We start from the raw sequence: 22,878 nt of genomic DNA, 5'->3' as shown, positions 1-22,878 counted from the left end.
GTCAGGTGGCTCAAAGACATGTAGGTCAGGTGGATCAAAGACATGTAGGTCAGGTGGCTCAAAGACATGTAGGTCAGGTGACTCAAAGACATGTAGGTCAGGTGACTCAAAGACATGTAGGTCAGGTGAATCAAAGACATGTAGGTCAGGTGACTCAAAGACATGTAGGTCAGGTGACTCAAAGACAGGGAGGTCAGGTGGCTCAAAGACATGTAGGTCAAGTGACTCAAAGACATGTAGGTCAGGTGAATCAAAGACATGTAGGTCATGTGACTCAAAGACATGTAGGTCAGGTGAATCAAACACATGTAGGTCAAGTGGCTCAAAGACACGTAGGTCAGGTGACTCAAAGACATGTAGGTCAGGTGACTCAAAGACATGTAGGTCAAGTGGCTCAAATACACGTAGGTCAGGTGACTCAAAGACATGTAGGTCAGGTGACTCAAAGACATGTAGGTCAGGTGAATCAAACACACGTAGGTCAAGTGGCTCAAAGACATGTAGGCCAGGTGACTCAAAGACATGTAGGTCAGGTGGCTCAAAGACATGTAGGTCAGGTGACTCAAAGACATGTAGGTCAGGTGGCTCAAAGACATGTAGGTCAGGTGACTCAAAGACATGTAGGTCAGGTGACTCAAAGACATGTAGGTCAGGTGGCTCAAAGACATGTAGGTCAGGTGACTCAAAGACATGTAGGTCAGGTGAATCAAAGACATGTAGGTCAGGTGACTCAAAGACATGTAGGTCAGGTGACTCAAAGACATGTAGGTCAGGTGACTCAAAGACATGTAGGTCAGGTGACTCAGCCGTACTAAACTGTCCCTAGGTGTGTGTGTGTGTGTGTGTGTGGCGGCCTGTCCAGGGTCTCCCTGCCTGCCGCCCAGTGACTGCTGGGATAGGCTCCAGCGTCCTGGCGGCCCTGGCAGCAGGTAGGCGGTGGGATAGTGGGTGGATGAAGGGTGGATGAAGTGACTAATTAGTGATGATATCAATAAATATTTTCTAAAGAAAAGTAAAAATAACGTCCGCGGTGGCGTAGCGGTCTAAGCATCGGCTTGGAGTCGATGCAGTTGCCCACTGGGGACTGGGGTTCGCGCCCCGGTCTCGTCAGATCCGACTATGGCCGGACTCGATGAAGCAGCAATCATTGGCAACGCTGTCTTCGGGAGGGGGGCGGAGTCGGCTTGTGTTCGTCATGTGAATGCGTCTCTGTGTGTGCCGGAAAAACAGTGGTTCGGCCTGGATTCGCCTTGTCATGAAAGTGGGGAGGCGCTTTCCTTCGAGACTGCCGGCCGGAGAGATGCAGTTGGCGAACGCATGCAATATGAGGGTGGGTGTTTGAATTAAAATAGGGATCAATTGGCCACTAAATTGGGAGAAAAAAGGGAAAAATCAGAAATAAATTTATAAAAAAAAAAAAAAAAGAAAAGTAAAAATACACTTTGCAGTGAATTGTTATTGATGTTTTGTTTTTTTAAATGTTCTCTTTCTGACCTTAATCCACCAGTGTGGACTCAAACAGATGCCAGCCTACTGCTGGATAAGTGCAGCCATGATGAGGGTGCCAAACCACCCAAAACTGAAGACGGACTCACTAAAAGAATACAACACCTTCCCAGCAACCTGTCAATGTTAACACCTCCCAACCTCCTCAAGGAAAAGTCTCCGGGTGGCCTTTTTCCAGATGGACTAAGTGCTGGCCTCAAAAGTCAATCTGCCATCCAGGATGGTGCCCGAGTCCCGGCCTGTACTGGCTTACTGTCTCCAAAGCCATGGTGGTAAAAGTACCTGTACTGGCTGACTGTCTCCACAGCCTGTGTAAGGTAAAAGTACCTGTACTGGCTGACTGTCTCCACAGCCTGTGTAAGGTAAAAGTACCTGTACTGGCTGACTGTCTCCACAGCCTGTGTAAGGTAAAAGTACCTGTACTGGCTGACTGTCTCCACAGCCTGTGTAAGGTAAAAGTACCTGTACTGGCTTACTGTCTCCACAGCCTGTGTAAGGTAAAAGTACCTGTACTGGCTTACTGTCTCCACAGCCTGTGTAAGGTAAAAGTACCTGTACTGGCTTACTGTCTCCAAAGCCATGGTGGTAAAAGTACCTGTACTGGCTGACTGTCTCCACAGCCTGTGTAAGGTAAAAGTACCTGTACTGGCTGACTGTCTCCACAGCCTGTGTAAGGTAAAAGTACCTGTACTGGCTGACTGTCTCCACAGCCTGTGTAAGGTAAAAGTACCTGTACTGGCTGACTGTCTCCACAGCCTGTGTAAGGTAAAAGTACCTGTACTGGCTGACTGTCTCCACAGCCTGTGTAAGGTAAAAGTACCTGTACTGGCTGACTGTCTCCACAGCCTGTGTAAGGTAAAAGTACCTGTACTGGCTGACTGTCTCCACAGCCTGTGTAAGGTAAAAGTACCTGTACTGGCTTACTGTCTCCACAGCCTGTGTAAGGTAAAAGTACCTGTACTGGCTGACTGTCTCCACAGCCTGTGTAAGGTAAAAGTACCTGTACTGGCTGACTGTCTCCACAGCCTGTGTAAGGTAAAAGTACCTGTACTGGCTTACTGTCTCCACAGCCTGTGTAAGGTAAAAGTACCTTTACTGGCTTACTGTCTCCACAGCCTGTGTAAGGTAAAAGTACCTGTACTGGCTTACTGTCTCCACAGCCATGGTGGTAAAAGTACCTGTACTGGCTGACTGTCTCCACAGCCTGTGTAAGGTAAAAGTACCTGTACTGGCTTAGTGTCTCCACAGCCTGTGTAAGGTAAAAATACCTGTACTGGCTTACTGTCTCCACAGCCATGGTGGTAAAAGTACCTGTACTGGCTGACTGTCTCCACAGCCTGTGTAAGGTAAAAGTACCTGTACTGGCTGACTGTCTCCACAGCCTGTGTAAGGTAAAAGTACCTGTACTGGCTGACTGTCTCCACAGCCTGTGTAAGGTAAAAGTACCTGTACTGGCTTACTGTCTCCACAGCCATGGTGGTAAAAGTACCTGTACTGGCTTACTGTCTCCACAGCCTGTGTAAGGTAAAAGTACCTGTACTGGCTTACTGTCTCCACAGCCTGTGTAAGGTAAAAGTACCTGTACTGGCTTACTGTCTCCACAGCCATGGTGGTAAAAGTACCTGTACTGGCTTACTGTCTCCACAGCCTGTGTAAGGTAAAAGTACCTGTACTGGCTGACTGTCTCCACAGCCTGTGTAAGGTAAAAGTACCTGTACTGGCTGACTGTCTCCACAGCCTGTGTAAGGTAAAAGTACCTGTACTGGCTTACTGTCTCCACAGCCATGGTGGTAAAAGTACCTGTACTGGCTGACTGTCTCCACAGCCTGTGTAAGGTAAAAGTACCTGTACTGGCTTACTGTCTCCACAGCCATGGTGGTAAAAGTACCTGTACTGGCTGACTGTCTCCACAGCCTGTGTAAGGTAAAAGTACCTGTACTAGCTTACTGTCTCCACAGCCATGGTGGTAAAAGTACCTGTACTGGCTTACTGTCTCCACAGCCATGGTGGTAAAAGTACCTGTACTGGCTTACTGTCTCCACAGCCATGGTGGTAAAAGTACCTGTACTGGCTGACTGTCTCCACAGCCTGTGTAAGGTAAAAGTACCTGTACTGGCTTACTGTCTCCACAGCCATGGTGGTAAAAGTACCTGTACTGGCTGACTGTCTCCACAGCCTGTGTAAGGTAAAAGTACCTGTACTGGCTTACTGTCTCCACAGCCATGGTGGTAAAAGTACCTGTACTGGCTTACTGTCTCCACAGCCATGGTGGTAAAAGTACCTGTACTGGCTTACTGTCTCCACAGCCATGGTGGTTAAAGTACCTGTACTGGCTTACTGTCTCCACAGCCTGTGTAAGGTAAAAGTACCTGTACTGGCTGACTGTCTCCACAGCCTGTGTAAGGTAAAAGTACCTGTACTGGCTTACTGTCTCCACAGCCTGTGTAAGGTAAAAGTACCTGTACTGGCTGACTGTCTCCACAGCCTGTGTAAGGTAAAAGTACCTGTACTGGCTTACTGTCTCCACAGCCTGTGTAAGGTAAAAGTACCTGTACTGGCTTACTGTCTCCACAGCCTGTGTAAGGTAAAAGTACCTGTACTGGCTTAGTGTCTCCACAGCCATGGTGGTAAAAGTACCTGTACTGGCTTACTGTCTCCACAGCCTGTGTAAGGTAAAAGTACCTGTACTGGCTGACTGTCTCCACAGCCTGTGTAAGGTAAAAGTACCTGTACTGGCTGACTGTCTCCACAGCCTGTGTAAGGTAAAAGTACCTGTACTGGCTGACTGTCTCCACAGCCTGTGTAAGGTAAAAGTACCTGTACTGGCTGACTGTCTCCACAGCCTGTGTAAGGTAAAAGTACCTGTACTGGCTGACTGTCTCCACAGCCTGTGTAAGGTAAAAGTACCTGTACTGGCTTACTGTCTCCACAGCCTGTGTAAGGTAAAAGTACCTGTACTGGCTGACTGTCTCCACAGCCTGTGTAAGGTAAAAGTACCTGTACTGGCTGACTGTCTCCACAGCCTGTGTAAGGTAAAAGTACCTGTACTGGCTTACTGTCTCCACAGCCTGTGTAAGGTAAAAGTACCTTTACTGGCTTACTGTCTCCACAGCCTGTGTAAGGTAAAAGTACCTGTACTGGCTTACTGTCTCCACAGCCATGGTGGTAAAAGTACCTGTACTGGCTGACTGTCTCCACAGCCTGTGTAAGGTAAAAGTACCTGTACTGGCTTAGTGTCTCCACAGCCTGTGTAAGGTAAAAATACCTGTACTGGCTTACTGTCTCCACAGCCATGGTGGTAAAAGTACCTGTACTGGCTGACTGTCTCCACAGCCTGTGTAAGGTAAAAGTACCTGTACTGGCTGACTGTCTCCACAGCCTGTGTAAGGTAAAAGTACCTGTACTGGCTGACTGTCTCCACAGCCTGTGTAAGGTAAAAGTACCTGTACTGGCTGACTGTCTCCACAGCCTGTGTAAGGTAAAAGTACCTGTACTGGCTGACTGTCTCCACAGCCTGTGTAAGGTAAAAGTACCTGTACTGGCTGACTGTCTCCACAGCCTGTGTAAGGTAAAAGTACCTGTACTGGCTGACTGTCTCCACAGCCTGTGTAAGGTAAAAGTACCTGTACTGGCTGACTGTCTCCACAGCCTGTGTAAGGTAAAAGTACCTGTACTGGCTTACTGTCTCCACAGCCTGTGTAAGGTAAAAGTACCTGTACTGGCTGACTGTCTCCACAGCCTGTGTAAGGTAAAAGTACCTGTACTGGCTGACTGTCTCCACAGCCTGTGTAAGGTAAAAGTACCTGTACTGGCTTACTGTCTCCACAGCCTGTGTAAGGTAAAAGTACCTTTACTGGCTTACTGTCTCCACAGCCTGTGTAAGGTAAAAGTACCTGTACTGGCTTACTGTCTCCACAGCCATGGTGGTAAAAGTACCTGTACTGGCTGACTGTCTCCACAGCCTGTGTAAGGTAAAAGTACCTGTACTGGCTTAGTGTCTCCACAGCCTGTGTAAGGTAAAAATACCTGTACTGGCTTACTGTCTCCACAGCCATGGTGGTAAAAGTACCTGTACTGGCTGACTGTCTCCACAGCCTGTGTAAGGTAAAAGTACCTGTACTGGCTGACTGTCTCCACAGCCTGTGTAAGGTAAAAGTACCTGTACTGGCTGACTGTCTCCACAGCCTGTGTAAGGTAAAAGTACCTGTACTGGCTTACTGTCTCCACAGCCATGGTGGTAAAAGTACCTGTACTGGCTTACTGTCTCCACAGCCTGTGTAAGGTAAAAGTACCTGTACTGGCTTACTGTCTCCACAGCCTGTGTAAGGTAAAAGTACCTGTACTGGCTTACTGTCTCCACAGCCATGGTGGTAAAAGTACCTGTACTGGCTTACTGTCTCCACAGCCTGTGTAAGGTAAAAGTACCTGTACTGGCTGACTGTCTCCACAGCCTGTGTAAGGTAAAAGTACCTGTACTGGCTGACTGTCTCCACAGCCTGTGTAAGGTAAAAGTACCTGTACTGGCTTACTGTCTCCACAGCCATGGTGGTAAAAGTACCTGTACTGGCTGACTGTCTCCACAGCCTGTGTAAGGTAAAAGTACCTGTACTGGCTTACTGTCTCCACAGCCATGGTGGTAAAAGTACCTGTACTGGCTGACTGTCTCCACAGCCTGTGTAAGGTAAAAGTACCTGTACTAGCTTACTGTCTCCACAGCCATGGTGGTAAAAGTACCTGTACTGGCTTACTGTCTCCACAGCCATGGTGGTAAAAGTACCTGTACTGGCTTACTGTCTCCACAGCCATGGTGGTAAAAGTACCTGTACTGGCTGACTGTCTCCACAGCCTGTGTAAGGTAAAAGTACCTGTACTGGCTTACTGTCTCCACAGCCATGGTGGTAAAAGTACCTGTACTGGCTGACTGTCTCCACAGCCTGTGTAAGGTAAAAGTACCTGTACTGGCTTACTGTCTCCACAGCCATGGTGGTAAAAGTACCTGTACTGGCTTACTGTCTCCACAGCCATGGTGGTAAAAGTACCTGTACTGGCTTACTGTCTCCACAGCCATGGTGGTTAAAGTACCTGTACTGGCTTACTGTCTCCACAGCCTGTGTAAGGTAAAAGTACCTGTACTGGCTGACTGTCTCCACAGCCTGTGTAAGGTAAAAGTACCTGTACTGGCTTACTGTCTCCACAGCCTGTGTAAGGTAAAAGTACCTGTACTGGCTGACTGTCTCCACAGCCTGTGTAAGGTAAAAGTACCTGTACTGGCTTACTGTCTCCACAGCCTGTGTAAGGTAAAAGTACCTGTACTGGCTTACTGTCTCCACAGCCTGTGTAAGGTAAAAGTACCTGTACTGGCTTAGTGTCTCCACAGCCATGGTGGTAAAAGTACCTGTACTGGCTTACTGTCTCCACAGCCTGTGTAAGGTAAAAGTACCTGTACTGGCTGACTGTCTCCACAGCCTGTGTAAGGTAAAAGTACCTGTACTGGCTTACTGTCTCCACAGCCATGGTGGTAAAAGTACCTGTACTGGCTTACTGTCTCCACAGCCATGGTGGTAAAAGTACCTGTACTGGCTTACTGTCTCCACAGCCATGGTGGTAAAAGTACCTGTACTGGCTTACTGTCTCCACAGCCATGGTGGTAAAAGTACCTGTACTGGCTTACTGTCTCCACAGCCATGGTGGTAAAAGTACCTGTACTGGCTTACTGTCTCCACAGCCTGTGTAAGGTAAAAGTACCTGTACTGGCTTAGTGTCTCCACAGCCATGGTGGTAAAAGTACCTGTACTGGCTTACTGTCTCCACAGCCTGTGTAAGGTAAAAGTACCTGTACTGGCTGACTGTCTCCACAGCCTGTGTAAGGTAAAAGTACCTGTACTGGCTTACTGTCTCCACAGCCATGGTGGTAAAAGTACCTGTACTGGCTTACTGTCTCCACAGCCATGGTGGTAAAAGTACCTGTACTGGCTTACTGTCTCCACAGCCATGGTGGTAAAAGTACCTGTACTGGCTTACTGTCTCCACAGCCATGGTGGTAAAAGTACCTGTACTGGCTTACTGTCTCCACAGCCATGGTGGTAAAAGTACCTGTACTGGCTTACTGTCTCCACAGCCATGGTGGTAAAAGTACCTGTACTGGCTTACTGTCTCCACAGCCATGTGGGTGTGTGTGGGGAAAGTCAGTTGCCATGACAGCAGCGTTTCAGTAAAAGTCAGTAAGCAAATCTTTTGTCTTACAGACACTGAGTTCCAAGTCTGAGTCATCACACCATTTGGTAAAACTGTCCAAGGCTATACCATGGCCCACCTCATGGTCCTGCGGGAGGCTATACCATGGCCCACCTCATGGTCCTGCGGGAGGCTATACCATGGCCCACCTCATGGTCCTGCGGGAGGCTAGACCATGGCTCACCTCATGGTCCTGCGGGAGGCTAGACCATGGCCCACCTCATGGTCCTGCGGGAGGCTAGACCATGGCCCACCTCATGGTCCTGCGGGAGGCTAGACCATGGCCCACCTCATGGTCCTGCGGGAGGCTATACCATGGCCCACCTCATGGTCCTGTCGGAGGCTAGACCATGGCCCACCTCATGGTCCTGCGGGAGGCTAGACCACGGCCCACCTCATGCTCCTGCGGGAGGCTAGACCACAGCCCACCTCATGCTCCTGCGGGAGGCTAGACCACGGCCCACCTCATGCTCCTGCGGGAGGCTAGACCATGGCCCACCTCATGGTCCTGCGGGAGGCTATACCATGGCCCACCTTATGGTCCTGCGGGAGGCTAGACCACGGCCCACCTCATGCTCCTGCGGGAGGCTAGACCACGGCCCACCTCATGCTCCTGCGGGAGGCTAGACCACGGCCCACCTCATGCTCCTGCGGGAGGCTAGACCATGGCCCACCTCATGGTCCTGCGGGAGGCTAGACCACGGCCCACCTCATGCTCCTGCGGGAGGCTAGACCACGGCCCACCTCATGCTCCTGCGGGAGGCTAGACCACGGCTCACCTCATGGTCCTGCGGGAGGCTAGACCACGGCCCACCTTATCGTCCTGCAGGAGGCTAGACCATGGCCCACCTCATGCTCCTGCAGGAGGCTAGACCATGGCCCACCTCATGGTCGTGCAGGAGGCTAGACCATGGCCCACCTCATGGTCCTGCAGAAGGCTATACCATGGCCCACCTCATGGTCCTTTGGGAGGCTAGACCATGGCCCACCTCATGGTCGTGCAGGAGGCTAGACCATGGCCCACCTCATGCTCCTGCAGGAGGCTAGACCATGGCCCACCTCATTGTCCTTTGGGAGGCTAGACCATGGGCCACGTCATGGTCCTGCAGAAGGCTATACCATGGCCCACCTCATGGTCCTGTGGGAGGCTAGACCATGGCCCACCTCATGGTCTAGTGGTCTAATTAAATGACTAAATTATTTATTGATTACTCAACAAAAAATAATCGACTGATCAACTGATTATAAGAATATTTGTTAGTTGCAGCTCTATTGCTCTATTGCATTCCTAATATTAAGCCAACAATTACAACTGAATTTGCTGATTAACTACTCATATGTACATTTTTATCTTTTTTTACTAAAGTTGTGTGGGAGACAGTGTTCAGAAAGTGTGACCTTGTTTTAAACAACCTTCCTTTTACAATATGAAGTGATGTGATGACTATTTGCAGATATATATCTACTGTGCTTCCCTCCACATCTTTCCTATTAAACTAGACAATGGGAATAGCTGAAATGCATATTTTTCCATTAAATATTTATTCGTATCTTTCTTTATATTCATACTACATAATCTATTTTACATTTAAATAACAACAGGCCTATTTTAACATCTGCCCATATTTGCACTTGTCATACGGGGACAGCTAGCAATGCACGTCCACTATGAACTGTATATATAAAGATACTGTGTCGTCTTTTTACCTGCAAAGACGGCACATATCTAATATGTATATGTATCTAATTTGTACCTGTATGTATCTAATTTGTACCTGTATGTATCTAATTTGTACCTGTATGTATCTAATTTGGTTTCCTTGATGCAGCAGTTGTAGTTTAGTTTGGGTGGTGTTGCTTTTAACATGTGGATTAGTCTTCTATGTGAAAACTGGATAAACCCCAGATTAAAGCACAAAGGACTGCTATATCATGTCCCGTGTATTGCTAAATGCCTGAAGTAGTCTTCATCAGTGACTGCTCCAGACGGGGCAGCTAGGGAAATACCGTGTAATGACAAAACCACTAAGCCATGATGGCACTACTTGGCTTCATCTCCTCATAGGGGTAGACTAAAGCCTGCTGCACGCTTCAAAAAAGTGCAGTTCAGAACGTCAAAACGGGTTTATGGGTTTTCTCAGGCGTGAATGGACAACTGTTATTACCAACTTTATAGGCTGAAAGGAATAGATGAGAGGGAAGTAAGGTGAAACATTTGGTCAAATAATGTCTAATGATGGGGTTGTAAGGTTTTAGCAGTCTGAGAATAGGAAGTAAATAGATTTGGAACCAACTAAGTCCAGACAACAACAACAACAGGATATTTTAATTCTAATCCAAGTAAGGCGTCATTTCCTGCAAACTAACTTCAAAAACTGGTTACAAGCTCAGAGGCAAGTAAAACATCTAAAGGAAATCTCATTAGGACTTTATAGGGATCCTTTTTAATTTGCTAAAGCTCTATCTAGTAAAGAAAAGAAAGGCAGCTTGAAAGCAGTGGAGCAAGACCTAAAAGGCCACTTGGAGAATGGCCGCATGACTAAGGAGGGGTGGAAAAAGACTGAGACGCTTCCAGAGGCTCCGAATGTTCCAAATTGGGTGGTGGACGAAACAAAGACCCCCGGGTGGAGAAAGGTGCAAAAAATGTGGTACAATTTACCACAGCTGACCCCTTTCACCAAGATAAGAGTAGACCAGCAATGCTGAGCTTTCTCTGGGTGAAAGTTAGCCCCAAGTTAGCGTGGAAGATGCGGAGTATCTGTTAAGGATCTTTCCTACGCAAGAAAAGAGAGGCCACATTAAGGTGTCCCCACGGGAGCTGGAGGGGTACTGGAAAAAGTATACACAGATAATGAAAGGCATATTAAGTTTCTACTAGTCCCAGCTATTGCACTAATTGGAAAGATAGATCACCTGATGGATGTTGACCTCCATGAGTGGAAGGAGTGCATGGAGGGCGGTAGGGCAAGGAAGAACCTCATTAGACCCGCAGCCTTAAAAGATGCCCTTACTGGCTATAGAACAGTGCACCAGGAGTGAGATGAGCATAAAGAAACAGATTATGGCATGTAGCAGGAGCATTTTTTTGTCTTTTCTTTTCTTTTTCTTTTTTTTACATAAAGAGGATGTTTTTGTACTGGCTATCAGTTAGTTCCAATTTATATCCTTACTTTAGTAAGACATTTTATCTTGGGTACAGTGGTGTAGAGGCTGTCAAGATACTTCAAAAAGAATACGTGGATTGGGTAAATGGAGCGAAAAGCATAAACATCTTGCTTTTCTGGGCATTTAAAGAACAAAGTTATGATTTGGAGTTAAAGTCTTTCAGCCCAACAATCGAAAGAGAGCTGGTGTTTTTTAGACTGCAAATAAACTCAGATTGTAGAATTTCAAACATTGCTGTTAAAAAAACTGGGATAGAGCATATTCTTTACATACTCAGAGTGCTCTACAATGCCAGAGCACCTGGAGATAGACTCCACGGAGGGATGCACAATTTTCCCCAAGTTTTCACTTGGAAAGAGAGGTGATTATTAGAGCATTAACATGGAAAGTTGGGAGGGTTGTAATTGAGGAAATGGAGCAGATTCTCCATTGACACGGTGAGTAAACGGAAAAAAATATTATACAAAGGTGAGGAGACATTCCAACAGTAGGTGAGAAGCCTGTCAAAAGGACAGGGCAAGGAACAGTTTCAGGAGCCAAGGAAGGGGGTAGAGGTGAGACGTGTGGACACCAAAAATTAGAGTTAAGGTGCCGGGAATTCAACCCGCTCCTTTCTGTAATATAAAGTATCTCTTCACATTGAATGATATAACTTTACTAAAGGTAGAAGTGATAGAGACTACTTAACTCACATCATCGGCCATGTATGTCGAGGGGTCTCTGGAGCTGTGTATATTGAGCCTAGCACAGGATTTCACATGTGCAAATGTAACATTAGTGAGACAGTGTAGTGTGTACTGTAAATGACACTGTCGGACTCCGACTGAGAACTAATGTAGAGGGGGTCCGACAACGATGTGTGGTTGAACAAGGGGTAAATCTTCATCTTGATGTAGAGCAACTCCATATGTGAGAAGAAAGTATATATTGTTGCACAAACACAGATGCAGAAGGAAACAGCAAAGGTCAGCCAGCGTAGTCCCAGAGGCCAAGCAGTTCAAAAAAATAATATTTATGTCCTATATTTATTTGCGCTATATATTTATGTCCTATATGTATTTATGTCCTATATGTATTTGCTGTATGTATTTATGTCCTATATGTATTTATGTCCTATATGTATTTGCGCTATATATTTATGTCCTTTATGTATTTGCTGTATATATTTATGTCCTCTATGTATTTTCTGTATGTATTTATGTCCTATATGTATTTGCTGTATATATTTATGTCCTATATGTATTTGCTGTATGTATGTATGTCCTTTACGTATTTGCTGTATGTATTTATGTTCTATATGTATTTGCTGTATGTATTTATGTTCTATATGTATTTGCTGTATGTATTTATGTCCTATATGTATTTGCTGTATGTAATCATGTCCTATATGTATTTGCTGTATGTAATCATGTCCTATATGTATTTGCTGTATATATTTATGTCCTATATGTATTTGCTGTATATATTTATGTCCTCTATGTATTTTCTGTATGTATTTATGTCCTATATGTATTTGCTGTATATATTTATGTCCTATATGTATTTGCTGTATGTATGTATGTCCTTTACGTATTTGCTGTATGTATTTATGTCCTATATGTATTTGCTGTATGTAGGTATGTCCTTTATGTATTTGCTGTATGTATTTATGTTCTATATGTATTTGCTGTATGTATTTATGTCCTATATGTATTTGCTGTATGTATTTATGTCCTATATGTATTTGCTGTATGTAATTATGTCCTATATGTATTTGCTGTATGTATTTATGTCCTATATGTATTTGCTGTATGTATTTATGTCCTATATGTATTTGCTGTATGTAATTATGTCCTATATGTATTTGCTGTATGTATTTATGTCCTATATGTATTTGCTGTATGTAATTATGTCCTATATGTATTTGCTGTATGTATTTATGTCCTATATGTATTTGCTGTATGTATTTATGTTGGGAAGTTGGATATGTTAACACGGCGCTATCATGCTTTACTGTAAACAAATACCACCTGGCTGTGTGGCAGTAAAGTTTCTTGAATCCTAATTCAGTCAATTAATGTCTTTGGAAAACATGGAGAGAAAGAAACGTGGCTGGAATGGAACTTCGGTTGGGCACAACCCAATGAAAAGCTAGCATCACACAAAAACCTGGGCATTTGAGAGACCCCGCCTCTCTCGTACGTTCAAGCACGGCGATGCTCGCACGTTTACTGTCGCAATACAAAAGAAGGAAAAGTGCAGTAAAACTTGGTGATACAGCAAAATGTTTGCCAGCAATAATTGAAGCAAACAGGTCAATCCAGAAACAGCACCAAGGGAATAAATCATGAACCCACACAGACATGGAAAACCATTCCCCCCCCCCCAAATACAAAACCCAACTGTGTACACACACGCAAATACAAAACCCATATCACCATCACAGGTGTGCGGAATAAATAAGACATGGAGGTAAAGTTAAAATGAGGACAATCTCTTGGTGTTATCTTGGATTTTCCTGAACGTTCACCAACGCCCCTAAGGGGAATGAATACACAGGTAACTCTGTTTTGGTGTTGGAGACATACAAATTAGACTACAACGTGAAAAAAGTTATAAAAAGTGTAATTCTGTAAACTTGCTGTTCTTGGGGTATATCCTTAAACACAGCAGAAATTCACACAAATATGTTGTATTAAAAAAAAACAAGTGTGGGGCATTCGGCTAGTGTTGCGGTCTATTCTGTTGCCTACCAACACGGGGACCACTGGTTCGAATCCCCGTGTTACCTCCGGCTTGGTCGGGCATCTCTACAGACACAATTGGCTGAGTCTGTGGGTGGGAAGCCGGATGTGGGTATGTGTCCTGGTCGCTGCACTAGCGCCTCCTGTGGTCGGTTGGGGCGCCTGTTCAGGGGGGAGGGGGAACTGGGGGGAACAGCGTGATCCTCCCACGTGCTACGTCCCCCTGGTGAAACTCCTCACTGTCAGGTGAAAAGAAGCGGCTGGTGACTCCACATGTATGGGAGGAGGCATGTGGTAGTCTGCAGCCCTCCCCGGATCAGCAGAGGGGGTGGAGCAGAGACCGGGACGGCCCGGGAGAGTGGGGTAATTGGACAAGTACAATTGGGGTGAAAAAGGGGGAAAAACAAAAATACACCCCCCCCCCAAAAACCCCAAGTTTGATACTTTACAAAAACAAGCTGATTTATAAGTATGAGAGTGACAGGAGATGAACGGCTTGTAACGTTTTTCGTTTTGAAAACACACTGAAAGGATCCAAAGGGGTTGAACCAAGTGTAACTGGAGTTGGTATACTACTGTATATCCCTGAAGTCGTTTGGAAGCCTCTCATCCAAGAGGCTTCCAAACGACTTCAGGGATATAGTATACCAAGTCCAGTTGCACTTGATTCAACCCCTTTGGATAACCATGACCTGGATAAATGAGAACCTTCACAGACACACTGAAAGGATACTCAGAAGAAGGATGATGTGCGACTCTGCAACAAACTGAGCCTGACTGCTGCCATGGATGTAACTCTGTGAGAGAGAGGGGGGGGGGGATTAGGGAGAGAGGAAGACAAATTATGAAACAGCGTTAATTGCATTTGACAAACCTTCACAATAGGATAGATGCTTTGTGAAACTTTAAATGAAGAGGAGAAGGAAGGAGAAGTGGCTGGAGGAGGAAGGAGTTGTACAGCGTGAATGAAAGCACATAGCAGAGAGAAACAGAACAGAACAAGACCCCGACCGAGTGAAGTGGAATGTTTTAAAAAGCACAAAGGAGAGCTGAAAACCTCTCTGACATACACCCACTTCCTCATGATATCACACTAGGGGGAGTTTATGCTGGTGGCTGTGGTAAGAGTTTATGTTGGTTGGTGTAGTTTATGTTGGTGTGGGTGTAGTTTATGTTGGTTGGTGTAGTTTATGTTGGTAGGTGTGGTTATAGTTTAAGTTGGTTGGTGTAGTTGATGTTGGTAGGTGTGGTTATAGTTTATGTTGGTAGGTGTGGTTATAGTTTAAGTTGGTTGGTGTAGCTTATGTTGGTTGGTGTAGTTTATGTTGGTGTGGGTGTAGTTTATATTGGTTGGTGTAGTTTATGTTGGTAGGTGTGGTTATAGTTTATGTTGGTTAGTGTAGTTTATGTTGGTGTGGGTGTAGTTTATGTTGGTAGGTGTATGTTTTGTTGGTAGGTGTGGTTATGCCGGTAGGTGTGGTTATAGTGTCAGTGTGCAGAAGTTCATGAATCCATGTCAGTATCCATGTCAGCATCCATGTCAGCATCCATGTCAGTATCCATGTCAGCATCCATGTCAGTATCCATGTCAGCATCCATGTCAGCATCCATGTCAGCATCCATGTCAGCATCCATGTCAGTATCCATGTCAGTATCCATGTCAGTATCCATGTCAGCATCCATGTCAGTATCCATGTCAGTATCCATGTCAGCATCCATGTCAGCATCCATGTCAGCATCCATGTCAGTATCCATGTCAGCATCCATGTCAGTATCCATGTCAGTATCCATGTCAGTATCCATGTCAGTATCCATGTCAGCATCCATGTCAGTATCCATGTCAGCATCCATGTCAGCATCCATGTCAGTATCCATGTCAGTATCCATGTCAGCATCCATGTCAGTATCCATGTCAGCATCCATGTCAGTATCCATGTCAGCATCCATGTCAGCACACACACACACACACACACACACACACACACACACACACACACACACACATGTAGTTTAGCTGGTCCTGCACTACTACACTACATGTACTCTATAAGTTTAGCTGGTCCTGCACTACTACACTACATGTACTCTGTGAGTTTAGCTGGTCCTGCACTACTAAACTACATGTACTCTATAAGTTTAGCTGGTCCTGCACTGCTACACTACATGTACTCCATATGTTTAGCTGGTCCTGCACTACTAAATTACATGTACTCTATAAGTTTAGCTGGTCCTGCACTACTACACTACATGTACTCTATAAGTTTAGCTGGTCCTGCACTACTACACTACATGTACTCCATAAGTTTAGCTGGTCCTGCACTACTACACTACATGTACTCTGTAAGTTTAGCTGGTCCTGCACTACTACACTACATGTACTCCATAAGTTTAGCTGGTCCTGCACTACTACACTACATGTACTCCATAAGTTTAGTCTTGAAGTTTATGATAAAACTCTCTCTCAACTGCATTACTGCAGTACATTACTAGAGTACAGAAAGAGAGGAAGGGAGAGAGAGAGAGGGAGAGGGAGAGAAAAAAGAGAGAGAGGGAGGGAGAGGGAGGGAGAGAGAGAGAGGGAGAGAGAGAGGGAGGGAGAGGGAGAGAGAGAGGGAGGGGGAGGGAGTGAGTGAGAGAGAGAGGGAGAGACAGGGAGAGAGAGAGGGAGGGAAAGAGAAAAGAGAGAGAGGGAGGGAGAGAGAAAAGAGAGAGAGGGAGGGAGAGGGAGAAAGAGAGAGGGAGAGAGAGAGGGAGGGAGAGGGAGAGAGAGGGAGGGAGAGAGACAGGGAGAGAGAGAGAAAAGAGAGAGAGGGAGGGAGAGGGAGAAAGAGGAAGAGAGAGAGGGAGGGAGAGGGAGAGAGACAGTGAGAGAGAGAGAGAGGGAGAGAGAGAGGGAGGGGGAGAGAGAAAAGAGAGAGAGGGAGGGAGAGGGAGAAAGAGAGAGGGAGGGAGAGGGAGGATGTGTGAGGATGTATCACATCGTAGAATCCCTGCAGATTAGAAGCGTCTCAGTTTACACCATCTATTCTGAGTTTTCCACTTGACTGGCTGCACTTCATTTCTTTCCATATCAGACAAGGATAAAGATGGAGGGATGAATGGAGGAGGAGAGGAGGAGAAGTGGAGGGGTGGTTCTTTCGTGCACCAGTGGAGAGAAACGAAAAGGATTCTGCTTTCAAAAGCCAACAAAAGAGGATAAAGGCTGAGGGCAGAAACTAATCCCGTTATCTGAAGTTGAGCGGGTGTCGTCCGTTAGTCGGGCTTTTAATGCTGATCGAGATGCCGCTTTCACCGACTGCTGACCAGGGTGGCATTCCAGCACTTTCTAGCTGACCAGGGTGGCATTCCAGCACTTTCTAGCTGACCAGGCTGGCATTCCAGCACTTTCTAGCTGACCAGGCCGGCACTCCAGCACTTTCTAGGGGACCAAGCCGGCATTCCAGCACTTTCTAGGGGACCAGGCTGGCATTCCAGCACTTTCTAGCTGACCAGGCCGGCATTCCAGCACTTTCTAGGGGACCAGGCCGGCATTCCAGCACTTTCTAGGGGATCAAATTTTGCTATCTTATAGACACCAGGAGGTTTATGGCAGAAGTCTACGTGTATTGCTGATGAGTGGTAGCACATCTCAATGGCAAAGTCATTGTCCTTAAATCAAATTGTCTTCCTCCAGAAACGTTTCCAAACTTCTTCTGACTTTGCTTACGAGCCACAGAGAAGGTCAACAGCTCAGGTTCACTCGGAGCTGAACCTGGAGGTTTTGGTGACACCGCTCTCTTTACTTCATGTAACACCTGCTATCTTTTGGTTTTAAAAATGAATATTTGAAGTGGATGAGGCAGAAACCCACAAAAAAACTCCAAAAAACAAAAAACAGGGGTTGTCCAGGTAGCGTAGAGGTCTATTCCATAGCCTACAAACACGGGGATCACTGGTTCGAATCCCCGTGTTACCTCCGGCTTGGATGGGTGTCCCTACAGACACAATTGGCCGTGTCTGCGGGTGGGAAGTCGTATGTGGGTATGTGTCCTGGTCGCTGCACTAGCGCCTCCTCTGGTCAGCCGGGGCACCTATTCAGGGGGGAGCGGGAACTGGAGGAGAATAGCGTGATCCTCCCATGTGCTACGTCTCCCTGGTGAAACTCCTCACTGTCAGGTGAAAATAAGTGGCTGGTGACTCCACATGTATGGGAGAAGACATGTGGTAGTCTGCAGCCCTCCCCGGATCAGCAGAGGGGGTGGAGCAGCGACCAGGACAGCTCGGAAGAGTGGGGTAACTGGTAGGATACAATTGGGGGAAAAAAGGGGACAATCCCCCCCCCAGAAAAAAAGGTTTAAGCTTATTGACCTAATACTGTTAGATGTTTGAAAGTGTTGCACATGCCAGTTGGGCTTTGTGTGGGAACAGGTTTAAAAACGACTTAAGTGGCGTTCCACAGGGTTCAGTTCTAAGTCCTCTCCTGTTCTCCCTGTACACGACATCCCTGGCTTCTGTTATTTGCTCGCATGACTTCTCTTACCATTGTTATGCCGATGACACCCAGCTGATCTTGTCCTTCCCTCCCTCTGACACACAAGTAGAGACACACATTGCTGCATGCTTGACTGACATCTCGGAGTGGATGGCGACACACCACCTGAAGCTCAATCTGGACAAGACAGAGCTGATGTTCCTCCCGGGGAAAGGTTGTCCACACCGAGACCTGGCCATCACCATGACAACACCGTGGTGACGCCAACTCGGACTGTGAGGAATCTGGATGTGATCCTGGATGACCAACTGTTGTTTGCTGCAAACGCTGCATCGGTTGCTCACTCCTGCAGATTTCTCCTCTATAACATCAGGAGGACTCGCCCATTCCTCACCGACGAGACGGCACAGGTGCTCATCCAGGCTCTGGTCATCTCCCGGCAGGACTACGGCAACTCCCTCCTTGCTGGTGCCCCGGCGTTGGCCATCAGACCTCTGGAGCTTGTTCAGAAAGCTGCAGCTCGTCTGGTGTTCAACCACCCTAAGTTCTCCCACACACCTCCCCTTCTCATGTCCCTACGCTGGCTCCCAGTAGCTGCTCGCATCCAGTTTAAGACTCTGGTGCTAGCCTACAGGGCAGTGAAAGGAACAGCTCCTTCCTATCTCCAGGCCATGGTCAAGCCCTACACCCCCGCCTGACCACTTCGCTCTGCTGCCTCGGGACGCCTGGTTGCCCCGTCACTCAGAGGCCCCTGCTGCCGATCGCCCCGGTCACGGTTCTGTTCTGTCCTGGACCCACAGTGGTGGAATGAACTCCCCACTGATGTCAGGACAGTGGAGTCGCTGCCCATCTTTCAGCGCAGGTTGAAAACTCACCTCTTCAAGAACTACTACCCTGTTTCTTGCTCTTAGCACTTATTGTATTCACTCATTTAAAAAAAAAACTTTCTTGCACTTTTACTTTAGTACTGGTTTTGCTCTTAGATGCTTGTTTAGATGCACTTATGACCTCTGATGACTAGTAGTTCTCCTGATCTCCTACGTTAAATGATGCACTTATTGTAAGTCACTCTGGATAAAAGCATCGGCTAAATGACTGGAATGTGATGTCATGTAATGTAAAGTGGTATTTGTGTGGGAACAGGTTTAAAAATGATAAGTGGTATTTGTGTGGGAACAGGTTTAAAAATGACTTAAGTGGTATTTGTGTGGGAACAGGTTTAAAAATGACTTAAGTGGTATTTGTGTGGGAACAGGTTTAAAAATGACTTAAGCTGTATTTGTGTGGGGACAGGTTTAAAAATGACTTAAGTGGTATTTGTGTGGGAACAGGTTTAAAAATGACTTAAGTGGTTTTGGCTGCTGAGAGTAAAAATGGACCTCGGCAAGGTTTATTTTTTATCTTAGCACAACATCCATTCTGGATGGAGCGCCTTTCTTGTTCTTCTGTGCAAAAGATTAACACCAACCTGTCTGCGACAATGTGCACACACACACACACACACACACACACACACACACACACACACACACACACACACACACACACACACACACACACACACACTACACTCGACATGAGCAGGAATTGCAAATGGAGGTTAGGAGGAGGAAGAATTGCGCCATAGCAGCACTTCCAATTAATCTGATGGATTATCAGGCAGGGCTGCCATTCATTAGTGTGATGCTCGGCGCCGAGAGTTTGTCAACCTATGCAGCTACGCAGGTGTAGAGAGAGACAGAGAGACAGACAGAGACAGAGAGACAGAGAGACAGAGCGAGAGAGAGAGACACACACACACACACACACACACACACACACACACACACACACACACACACACACAGAGGGAGAGAGAGAGAGGGGGATGTGTCACCTCACATGAAGTTGTGTAAAAGAGTGGGTGGGTGGGTGTGTGTGTGTGTGTGTGTCCTTGTTTTCCTATCCCAATGGGGACCAAATGTCTCCATTAGGACAGAAAAAACAGAAACCACCCGTCTCATGTGCACGTTGTATGGGTCTGCATGAGGAATAGGGTGAATTTTAGGGTTAGGAGTTGGGTACAGGGTTAAGATCAGAATCGGAATTCAGATTAGGATTAGGTTAAGGTTCAGGTCAGGCATGTGCCTGTGATGGTTAAGGTTAAGGTTCAGGTCAGGCATGTGCCTGTGATGGTGATGGTTAAGGTTAAGGCTAAGGTTAAGGTTAAGGTTCAGGTCAGGCATGTGCCTGTGATGGTTAAGGTTAAGGTTCAGGTCAGGCATGTGCCTGTGATGGTTAAGGTTAAGGTTAAGGTTCAGGTTCAGGATAAGGTCAGGCATGTGCCTGTGATGGTTAAGGTTAAGGTTAAGGTTCAGGTTAAGGTCAGGCATGTGCCTGTGATGGTTAAGGTTAAGGTTAAGGTTAAGGTTCAGGTTCAGGTCAGGCATGTGCCTGTGATGGTTAAGGTTAAGGTTAAGGTTAAGGTCAGGCATGTGCCTGTGATGGTTAAGGTTAAGGTTAAGGTCAGGCATGTGCCTGTGATGGTTAAGGTTAAGGTTAAGGTCAGGTATGTGCATGTGATGGTTAAGGTTAATGTTAAGGTCAGGCATGTGCCTGTGATGGTTAAGGTTAAGGTTAAGGTTCAGGTTCAGGTCAGGCAAGTGCCTGTGATGGTGATGGTTAAGGTTCAGGTTCAGGTCAGGCATGTGCCTGTGATGGTGATGGTTAAGGTTCAGGTTAAGGTCAGGCATGTGCCTGTGATGGTTAAGGTTAAGGTTAAGGTTAAGGTTCAGGTCAGGCAAGTGCCTGTGATGGTGATGGTTAAGGTTCAGGTTCAGGTCAGGCATGTGCCTGTGATGGTTAAGGTTAAGGTTCAGGTTAAGGTCAGGCATGTGCCTGTGATGGTTAGGGTTAAGGTTCAGGTTAAGGTCAGGCATGTGCCTGTGATGGTTAAGGTTCAGGTTAAGGTTAAGGTCAGGCATGTGCCTGTGATGGTTAAGGTTAAGGTTAAGGTCAGGCATGTGCCTGTGATGGTTAAGGTTAAGGTTAAGGTCAGGCATGTGCCTGTGATGGTCAAGGTTAAGGTTAAGGTTCAGGTTCAGGTCAGGCAAGTGCCTGTGATGGTGATGGTTAAGGTTAAGGTTCAGGTCAGACATGTGCCTGTGATGGTGATGGTTAAGGTTCAGGTTAAGGTCAGGCATGTGCCTGTGATGGTTATGGTTAAGGTTAAGGTTAAGGTTCAGGTCAGGCAAGTGCCTGTGATGGTTAAGGTTCAGGTTCAGGTCAGGCATGTGCCTGTGATGGTTAAGGTTAAGGTTCAGGTTAAGGTCAGGCATGTGCCTGTGATGGTTAGGGTTAAGGTTCAGGTTAAGGTCAGGCATGTGCCTGTGATGGTTAGGGTTAAGGTTCAGGTTAAGGTCAGGCATGTGCCTGTGATGGTTAAGGTTAAGGTTAAGGTTCAGGTCAGGCATGTGCCTGTGATGGTTAAGGTTAAGGTTCAGGTTCAGGTCAGGCATGTGCCTGTGATGGTTAAGGTTAAGGTTCAGGTTAAGGTCAGGCATGTGCCTGTGATGGTTAGGGTTAAGGTTCAGGTTAAGGTCAGGCATGTGCCTGTGATGGTTAAGGTTAAGGTTCAGGTTAAGGTCAGGCATGTGCCTGTGATGGTTAAGGTTAAGGTTCAGGGCGAGGGAATGTATGTAATCAATAAGGGGTCCATACAAGTATAGAGAAACAAAGTTGTGTGTGTGTGTGTGTGTGTGTGTGTGTGTGTGTGTGTGTGTGTGTGTGTGTGTGTGTGTGTGTGTGTGTGTGTGTGTGTGTGTGTGTGTGTGTGTTTGTGTGTGTGTGTGTAAAAGCAGTGGTTCGGCCTGGAGTCGCCTCGCCCCTTCCGGGACAAGGCGTCTCCTTCCAGACTGCCGGCCGGAGAGATGCAGTTGGCCAACACCTGCAGTACGAAGGTGGGGGTTTGAACTAAAAGAGGGATCGATTGGCCACTAGATTGGGAGAAAAAGGGAAAAATCAGAAATAAATTAAAAAAAGGGCAAGAAAAAACTATATAATGGCTTAGCTTAGCTTTTAATTACATCTGAGGATTACAGAGAGTGGTCTTGTTACAACAGAGTGGCGAATAAGACCAAAGACACCTGCTGTATTTACAAACACACTTTCTCATAACCCCACTAAGATGCTTTCTCATAACCCCACTAAGATGCTTTCTCATAACCCCACTAAGATGCTTTCTCATAACACGACTAAGATGCTTTCTCATAACCTGACTAAGATGCTTTCTCATAACCCCACTAAGATGCTTTCTCATAACCCCACTAAGATGCTTTCTCATAACCTGACTAAGATGCTTTCTCATAACCCCACTAAGATGCTTTCTCATAACCCCACTAAGATGCTTTCTCATAATCCCACTAAGATGCTTTCTCATAACGCCACTAAGATGCTTTCTCCTAACCCCACTAAGATGCTTTCTCATAACCCCACTAAGATGCTTTCTCATAACCCGACTAAAGTTTCTCCTAACCCCACTAAGATGCTTTCTCATAACCCCACTAAGATGCTTTCTCCTAACCCCACTAAGATGCTTTCTCATAACCCCACTAAGATGCTTTCTCATAACCTGACTAAGATGCTTTCTCATAACCCCACTAAGATGCTTTCTCATAACCCCACTAAGATGCTTTCTCATAACCCCACTAAGATGCTTTCTCCTAACCCCACTAAGATGCTTTCTCATAACCCCACTAAGATGCTTTCTCATAACCCGACTAAAGTTTCTCCTAACCCCAC

The 22,878-nt window shown here is 46.4% G+C and overlaps 1 protein-coding gene across 1 annotated transcript in view; it reads right to left on the bottom strand.

Moving 5' to 3' along the window:
- The window catches only part of tusc3 (tumor suppressor candidate 3), a 254,083-nt gene that overhangs the window by 23,848 nt on the left and 207,357 nt on the right, over window positions 1–22,878 (bottom strand). The window contains exon 7 of the mRNA XM_056280029.1: window positions 14,362–14,425. Coding sequence (XP_056136004.1) covers window positions 14,362–14,425 — 64 coding nt within the window. The remainder of the gene's footprint in view (window positions 1–14,361; window positions 14,426–22,878) is intronic.

Source organism: Lampris incognitus, chromosome 5 (genome assembly GCF_029633865.1).
Source record: "Lampris incognitus isolate fLamInc1 chromosome 5, fLamInc1.hap2, whole genome shotgun sequence".
NCBI classification, from domain to species: domain Eukaryota; kingdom Metazoa; phylum Chordata; class Actinopteri; order Lampriformes; family Lampridae; genus Lampris; species Lampris incognitus.
This window is presented reverse-complemented; position numbering and strand designations above follow the sequence as displayed.